At 46.5% G+C, this 8,475-nt stretch overlaps 2 protein-coding genes across 5 annotated transcripts in view; both read right to left on the bottom strand.

Moving 5' to 3' along the window:
• LOC113216914 (uncharacterized) overlaps positions 1-276 on the bottom strand; it is a 3,009-nt gene extending 2,733 nt beyond the window's left edge. The window contains exon 1 of one of the 3 annotated variants that reach the window (XM_052277319.1): positions 49-276. In XM_052277319.1, coding sequence (XP_052133279.1) covers positions 49-171 — 123 coding nt within the window. In that variant the 5' untranslated portion in view covers positions 172-276. The remainder of the gene's footprint in view (positions 1-48) is intronic. The other 2 variants (XM_052277320.1, XM_052277321.1) reach the window with 2 other exon arrangements.
• Positions 277-566: 290 nt separating this feature from the next.
• The window catches only part of LOC113204089 (translation initiation factor IF-2-like), a 46,415-nt gene continuing 38,506 nt past the window's right edge, over positions 567-8,475 (bottom strand). Inside the window, exon 4 of one of the 2 annotated variants that reach the window (XM_026419092.2) lies at positions 567-5,935. In XM_026419092.2, the coding sequence (XP_026274877.1) occupies positions 5,033-5,935 (903 nt within the window). In that variant the 3' untranslated portion in view covers positions 567-5,032. The remainder of the gene's footprint in view (positions 5,936-8,475) is intronic. The other variant, XM_026419093.2, reaches the window with a different exon arrangement.

Genomic DNA, 8,475 nt, shown 5'->3' with positions numbered 1-8,475 from the left:
GGGGGAGAGCTATGGAACGCATATGATGCGGTTCAGCAGACTACTTACGTGAACAGAGTGGGGGAAGTCCTTGCGGAGGGCCTCCAGCAGGCACTCGACCTCCTCGTCGGCGACCAGCTCCCGCAGCGAATCCCCCTGCTCCTCCGCGACGACGACGCCCGCTGTGCCCATCCTCGCCGGTCCGACTGGGTCCGACTGGGTCCGCGACCGGTCCGACCGGCCTGGTTGCGGCTGGCGTCGTGCCTGGTGCGTCCCAACTCCTCCACTGTACGCCCGACAGGCTGACTGGCTTATCAAAAAAAAAAAAAAAAAGGCTCCGGCCGCGGACTTGCACTAGCACAAGCCAGCGAAATGTCAGATCTGGCCTTATCTTGGCCAGATAAGAACGCAAAAAAGGAGAGGACGAAAACCCGAGGCACATAAAATTAAATGTGCACCTCGTGTACAGCCGCTTAATAACCAAGTTTTAAGGAAACGACTGCTTTTCATTTTCCATAATTTGTATTTGTCATTCACTGACCCTCTCTGTCAAAATATGAAGGAAAAATAAGTGAAATGGTACAACCTGGATTTTAGCATTGATTCTTTTACAATAATGTTTTACTACATGGGGTACATGTAACACTACTCTGCAAAAATCACACAAAATTGTTTGAAACATGAAACGAGATCTAAAATAACATATCTACTAACACAGTAGTACAAATATATATACAGGTAATAATAGTTATAATTTTTGTACATGGCATTTTTGAAATGCTTGATATTTAAACAAAATTAGGCTTTTCTATGTGCTGCTGCAGAGATGAGTTCCCCCTTATTATGGCTTTATATCTCATACACAATAACTTTATTTCTGTCTTAAAAGTCAGGTTTTTTTCGACAAATGCCCCTCCTGCAGCTTCAGTCCCAATTCGAGTCGATATTAAATCAATCAGCCTTTCATGATTTTCGGGAAGAGAAAGAAAATTGGAACAGTGTACAAAAATTACAGAATTTACAACTATAATCGACTATAATGTCACACATCTACATGAACGTACGTAAAGAGTTTTTAGACAAGGACTTGAGATATTAATATTGTCAAAATTTCAAGGGTACTAGCATCCTTTCATGCAGGTACATGCGTGGGAACTATTCTCTATATGTTATCAGAATGTGTGTCGATGCACCAGTCGAAAACCTAATCAAGAAGATTCATATGTTTTTATGAAACAATAAAATGTCGGATGTTTTGGTTTGGTGTTAACACCCAAGATAAAACACATTGGTCACGGTGACGTCAGACTTGACTTGTATAGCGAAAACACAAATGTTTGTTTTTATTTTAACTCCCTGCAAGTAAATTATTGATTTGCCTTGCATGATCGAAATGGCGAAGCATAACTAGCGAGGTTGCTCACTTGACGTACACACTACTTGGAATGAAAGAGAATCCCGTTGTTTCTGTACTACAGTAATATCATTTTACTTCAATACGGTTCAATTATTTTACCAGAACGACGATACTGATCGTCGACTAAACTTTAAAAATGTCGTAGACTTTTTCAACATTGTGCCTTATAATCTTTACCCGTGTCAGAAACTTACAATCAATTCGAAATAATATTAAAATTGCATAGATTTTACTGGAAAAACTAAGGGGGCATCTACTGCCTTTTTAGGGGCGTTAGTGAAATAGTAGTTTTGCAACGGTGCTAAGTGTGCTCTTTTCGGCAATACCCTTTTCAGAGGCACTACTGTAGTAGCACCTATGAAAGGTGTTATATAGAACCTTTGTTAGTTTTTTTTTCAGTGTTGCCGGTCAAGATACTTAATGGATTTTCCTTTCGAATTTTTTTACAAGACTCCGATGTGCGCTACGGTTTTACACAAGAAATTGATTGCCTGGATCTTATTTTGACGTCACCGTGTCTAAATCTGTGTAAATGTCAGTTTCATCAATTCGTGAAGTCCGCATTTCTCTTTCGTTTGGCATACACTACTCCACTGGAAAGTTTTATGGTGAAAAATAGAACTACGTCATTTATTGAAATCAGGTACATTTACGGTAAAAATTAATGCAAGCAGGTACATTGTTTACTCCATGGAATAAGGTTTCTATTTTCAGGTTTGAATCCGTTCTTTGAATAATGAAGAATGGAAGCTTTAGTAGACGCCCGTGGGCACAAAGAATAATTTTCTTAAAATCTCCTAATTGCATAGTCCTGTGACACTTAGGTAACCAGAAACACTTTCTACGTGCTTTGGCCTTTATTCAGACCGTGCAAAGACGTAAAATCAATCCTTGTCTCTCCATTGATGATTTAATTATTCTCTCATCCCAAATATACTTTCATAACATTTTCAGTCATGACCTTACGTAATAAAACAGTTAATGGACCACATTTACCTTAAACTTATTAAGATGCGCTGTTTTGCCGTATCTGCAGCGGCACTAGTCTTTTCCGAAATGAAGTTAAATGCTCGTGCCAGAAGATCGGGCGCAAAAAAATACATCGGTAGTGGGTGTGCAGAAACTCTTCTTCCCTTAAAATACCCTTTAAAAGTGGCCAGGCAACACCGTGTCTTTGAGTTTGTCCAGAAATTACGTCCGTTTTTTGTGTGTTTGTTGTTGTTTTTTTAAAGATTGATTCAGCAAATTACGGGTGTTTGCTCGGCGCCTGCGAGACACAGGGTAGGCCACCCCGCGATACACGAATGCACTGCAGGCAAGACGTTGCCTACCTAGCAGGTGCTATGATAGTTTGCATTTACCCAATTTTTCATTTGCGTAACAGGGAAAGACGGACGTACTTTCTGGATGAGCAGCCCCCATCGGGCTAAGACGCAGTTTGCATTCATTCTTTTACTTGCTCACTTAAAAGAGATTCTCAAAACTTAGATTCTTCAAAACGGCCGAATCTTCAGGCCAGGCACTAAATTTGTTTAAACAATTTTTCACGGCACTTTTCCACTCTCTTCGATACAAATAATTTTCAGGTATACAACATATCACAACACAAACTTAACGATCTACTTTTAAAGCATGCCTTTCACAACGAGGATCTGTCACCTGGCCCAGTAGAAAGATTCGACTGCATGTTGTAGTAGCTTGTATTTTGAAACAAACCTTCAATATACATTCTTGAGTAAAAAATAATAACGTTAAAATATAGTTTAATTTGTGAAAATAAAGGGGGCCAGCCACCAAGATAAATTTCATTAATAAAATAACTGTCTTAGACAAACAGAATCAGCTTTATGAAAATTAGATTGTCAGGAAATATTGACACACACACGACTATGGTTTTGATTATAATCCCACTTTAGGGCAGGTTGAAGTAACGGCGTTTTTCTAAGAATGTTTGATATTTCTAATAACAACAAATTTGTCAAATCGACACAAAAGATTTGCTTTGACACCGAAAGCAAAGTTTTTTTTTAATACGGTAATAACAGTATTGTAATAAAAAATACACTGAATATACTAGCTAGATACACACATAAGGACATTGGCTTATTGTTACCGAAGGTTTGCCTCGACGTAACATGTCAAAAACAATCTGATGGAATATCTACCTCCATTGTAAAGTATGGCAAATCGCTTATCGCTACTTTTCGTTTAGTTAAAGTTCCCTGGAAAGTTAACTATGTAAATTGGAAGTAAAATATTCATTCTTGTCCTCAATGGATGTTAGGTTTATAACGATTCTGGACCCCAAAGAGGTGCCCAGCGAGATATCGAAATCGATGTGACATCGAGACGACATCAGATACCGAGTAGTTTTCACACCTCTGACGGCAATAACCGCCTTCCCATGATTTACAAGGACTTGAGAAATGCAATCTGTAAAAGTACCCTCAATAATTTTGAATATTACAACGTGCCACTGATAGAATTATTGATTCTTTATGAGCGTGACTTAATGTGTCAGTGTGTCAGCTCATGCAATATGTTTTCAATTGATAATTTTTTACCTACTCATTCTATAGACCTACCTGGTGGTAAAATTGCTCCGTGGTTTCAGTTTGGTCCACCACGAAACACCTGCCACCAAAATTTCTACAAGTCGGCGAAGACTATAATAGCTGTTGTTAGGACTTGCTGGAGAGAATTAGGCGATTCAGGTCTCAGGTTTGGTCCGTAACAACGTAGTTTTTCTTGAAATTGCTATGACTTTCACCGGGGTAGTCCCCATCCGAGATTGGACGCAGTGCGATGGCGTTACGCCTACTTTAAGTGGTATCAACTCATCTTGGGAAGGTGGTTATCGTTTTGATTGTCTAGTTTTTCTGGTCTTGGACTGAACTTCTAATACACCACCAACGCACAAAATATACTCATCACACACAGTCCTCTAAAAGAAAAAGAAAAAGATTTTAGGTACCATTCAGTTTTATGAGTCGATTATCAACACGCAAATGGCATCGCCGACCTTTGCGTATCTGTTTTAGGATTTAAATCTTAGCTACCGCAAAATGCTCGTTTAATCATTCTAGCTTAGGTATGAACGTTCATTGGCATTCCTATTGTGCTTTTCAAAGTTCACTTTAATTAAATAAATATTGTAATTTGTTTGACATGGAAATCCTGCTTCATATGTGGAATGTTACTTTGGTTTCTGGACTGACGTAAGGTTTGCAATAATGATTCCAATATTTTCTTCCGAGGGCATAGTTTCATGCAAGGCATATACTTTGCCCAGAAACCACAGTAAGAACATGTCGTACGACAAGACGAGCAGTCAGCTAGCTTGTGAGGGTACGAGGGTGGGGGAGTTAGGTTCAGTTAGGACACGCGTATCTCCTCCGCGCCCTCGTCAATACAAAGTTTCACAACCATTCTCGTGTTTGAGGGGGCCAAACGCATCCGTCACACAGCACTTGAACCGTATTTTCGAAGAGGCCTACCGTACTACGTTTAGAAACAAATTTAGACAGGGTGATCGTGCTAGTCCTTAATCAAAACTGGGGGTTTTGGAGGTAAAGAAATTATTAAAAGGGTGTCATCGCAGTGCTGCACTAACAAATCTGCTGTACCACAAGTTCTCTACTTGATGAAGAGGCTCTTGAGCGTGCTGCAGACGGCGTCACAGGACATCTTGCCGCGACGACGCGGCGTGCCCTCGGGCGTGGACGTCGGCGTCCCTGCGGACGCCCCCGGCTGCGGTGGGGCGGGCGCCGAGGCCGCCGTCGCCGACGTGGCCGGCTGCTGCTGCCCCGGCCTGGGCGTCCACACGGCCACGGCCGTCACCCAGGCCGACAGCTGCGCCGTGGCGCGATGCACGCTGTTGGACCCCTTCCTGCCCTTGTCCGAGGCCGCCCCCTTGTTGAGGAAGCCCTCGATGGCCGAGCCCAGGATGCCGGCGTCGACGACGGACCCGGACCGCTCGTCCCAGACGAGCCGCTCCGAGTCGCGGCGCTCGCCCGAGGCTGCGGCCTTGTCCTTGTCGTTCTCCACGCCGTCCGGGGCGGGGCGCTCCTGGCGCGCGAGGACGCCGACGGCGGCCGGCGCCGGTGTGGCGGTGACGGGGACCACGGCGACGGCGGGCGCCAGGCTGGAGTGCGTCTGCTCGCCGTGCAGGCTGACGAGCACCGTGCTCTTGGGCTGCTCCTTGGCCTCCACGCTGTTCTCCCGGAGCATGGCTAGCCGCGGCCGCGTAGGCGTCGTCGCCGGTGGAGGCGCCGGGGCTGGCGCCGGTGCGGGGGCCGGCGGTGGGGCGACGGGGGCCGCGGAGGACTCCGGCGAGCCCAGCAGGTGCAGCAGGTCCGAGTTGGAGCACACGATCCCCGCGTCCCGGCTGGCCTCCCGCTTGGCCGCCTCCAGGGCCAGGGCCGCCACCTCCTCGGCGAACTCCTTGCTGACCCGAGGTGGCAGCTCCGACTTGCGCCTGTTGATGAGGGGCAGCTGGGTGGGCCCGACGACCTCCGAGCAGCGCCTGGTCGCCACCTGCTGCAGTGCGAGGGGGCGGGTGTCAGTGGGGGTCTTGTGCTATGACGGAGAGGGTGGATTGAAAATTTCCGGAAAATTTCCCAAAATTTTCGGAAAATTCCCAAAAGTTTCCGGAAAATAAAGACAAATTTCAAAAGTCTGGATTCTTTGTTCATTTTTTCCAGGAAATTTTTCGATTTTTCCTGAAATTTTCCGGAAATTTTCAAGGGCTTCCAACCCTAGGTGAAGGGGGCAGCGGGAGTTGCAGCCAACAAGTAGTGTGTCCGGCCAAGATGTGAGTGTGAAGCGCGACCAATAACATGCCGGCCAGCAACACAGGGGGAAGGGCAGTTGGTCTACCGACATCGAAATAATGTCGTTTTATTGATATTTTGACATCGGTTCATGCGCTTTCTGTTGCCTGCAGCGATGGAAGTAATATACGTGCGACGTGCGCCAGGTCATACACTAAACAATGCCGCTAATTCTATCATTTCTTTTTCTCCATCCAATTTGTTGTGGCGTTAGTTATTGTTGCGTCTGGATTTGCAAATTAAAATGTTTCTAAACAAAACATTCTGGTTTTGCGTGTGCACTACGCGGTGAACAGCCAAATTGGTTTTTGTTGTGGTTTTTTTCAGGTCTCTACCTTGGGGGACTCTTGCATGAAATTGTAACTGTGGTGGGTGTATCCCTGGATATACTCTCTACTAGACGAAGGGAGTTGGTGGGGGACGGGGTATCTGCGCTGGCTGGGGTGGGTGGTGCCCGACGTGCTGGACCTACCGTCGCGGGGGGTGGCCAGAGGGGCGCTACACTAAGGAGAGTCAGGGCGGGGTAGTGTCACGGGCGTGCGGGGTATCGTCGCAGCCTCCGGAAGGGGGAAGGGCGGCCCTGGCGCCACGGCGCTACCCCCTGACGCGAGAGATCTCTTTTCCGCCCCACCCACCGCTAGGGTTGGAAATTTCCAGAATTTTCCGGAAAATTTCTGAAAACTTCTCGAAAATTTCCGGAGGTTCACAAAAAACTCCTAACTTCCAAAGCCTGGAAAATTTTCCGTTTTTTTCTGAAATTTTCCGTCCACTTTCTAGGGTTTCCAACCCTACCCATCACCGCGCGCCTCCACTGGAAAAACTAATGTTACCATGGTAACGTTTCATCATGTGACCAAGACCGGTAACGTTTTCTGACGCGACCTACCCCATGCACAAGGATAGGGCCATCACAAACTGGTTGCATCACCAAACGTTACCTGGTTTGGTCGCGTCAAGAAACGTTACCTCGGTAACGTTAGTTTTTCCAGTGTCTCCTCCCCACGCGATATGAAAGGGCGCCGAGCAACGAGAGTTCGTCGGAGCGATCACGGGTCAAAGGGCGCTCGGAATAGCCACGGGTGGAGAGGGGGGGGGGGGCGGAAGTAAACCTACCCGACGCAAGCAAGAGGGTGCAAAACGGAGCCCACAAGCAGCAGGGATTTAAATAATCGACATCAAAATGAGGCCATTATTTATTGTCAAAATTATGTTGTTACTTTGCATTATTGCTTTCATGTCTAACAAATATCAACACAACTGAATTTTGAGGTCGTTTTGCTTAAACCATGCTGCTTGAGGGCTCCTATACCCAATGTGTGGAGTAAATAATACAATAATGCAAATGTTCAACCATTATTTTTCATGAAGTTTGAGTTATTTAGACTAGACATGCTAAATTAATGCCAGGGGTGTCGCCAAAAATTAAAGCAACGTGACGCAAGCCTTTTAAATTTATCTCAAGGTCTCGCGAATATTCGCTATTCAACAGGTGATCCTCGGCGCCAGCAGCAGGGGATCGTGCAAAAATGGCCTGGGAGCTAGCCGGAACCCGGTGTGAGTAGACTCAGAACGGTACCGAAAGGACTTCGGTTCGGAGTTATATATAATTTTAGGTAATGCCAGCGTGCGGGAGAAAACTTGCGTGCGTGCGTGTGTGCGTGCATGCGTGCGTGCGTGCGTGCGTGCGTGCGTGCGAGCTTGCTTGCGTGCTTTTCGTGCGTGCGTGCGAGCTTGCTTGCGTGCTTTTCGTGCGTGCGTGCGTGCTTGCGAGTTCGTCTACGGATAAAACTATGCTGAACGTAGGCATCCGTTCAGAAAGTACGTCCGATTCGACTCGGCAAAATGACGGAGGCTGGGCGCCTGCGAGCCACGGGGTAGGCCAGCCCGCAGTACACGCATGTTATGCAGGCAAGGTATGGCCTACCCGTCAGGCGCTATGAGAGCTTCTGTCGGACGTACTTCCTCAAGATGAGATACCTGTACTCGACCATGCACAGCCGTGCACACTCGAGAACACTCACAGAATGCACCATAAGACATTCATACCAAAATGGCGTCGGATGAGAGATCAAAGGTCACCGTAGGGGCCGCGACAGCCGTGCCGTAGCTGCGGAAGCACGGTCCGTTGAGCTGAGACTCGGCTCACTCATTCTCTCTCTCTCTCTCTCTCTCTCTCTCTCTCTCTCTCTCTCTCTCTCTCTTGTTCGGACTCGGTGCGTGTACTCCGAGCAGAGTTGCGACTCGTTG

Source organism: Frankliniella occidentalis, unplaced genomic scaffold (genome assembly GCF_000697945.3).
Source record: "Frankliniella occidentalis isolate FOCC.00 unplaced genomic scaffold, Focc_3.1 Scaffold9, whole genome shotgun sequence".
NCBI lineage: Eukaryota > Metazoa > Arthropoda > Insecta > Thysanoptera > Thripidae > Frankliniella > Frankliniella occidentalis.
The sequence above is the reverse complement of the archived record's forward strand: the minus strand, read 5'-3'. Positions and strand labels throughout refer to the sequence as shown.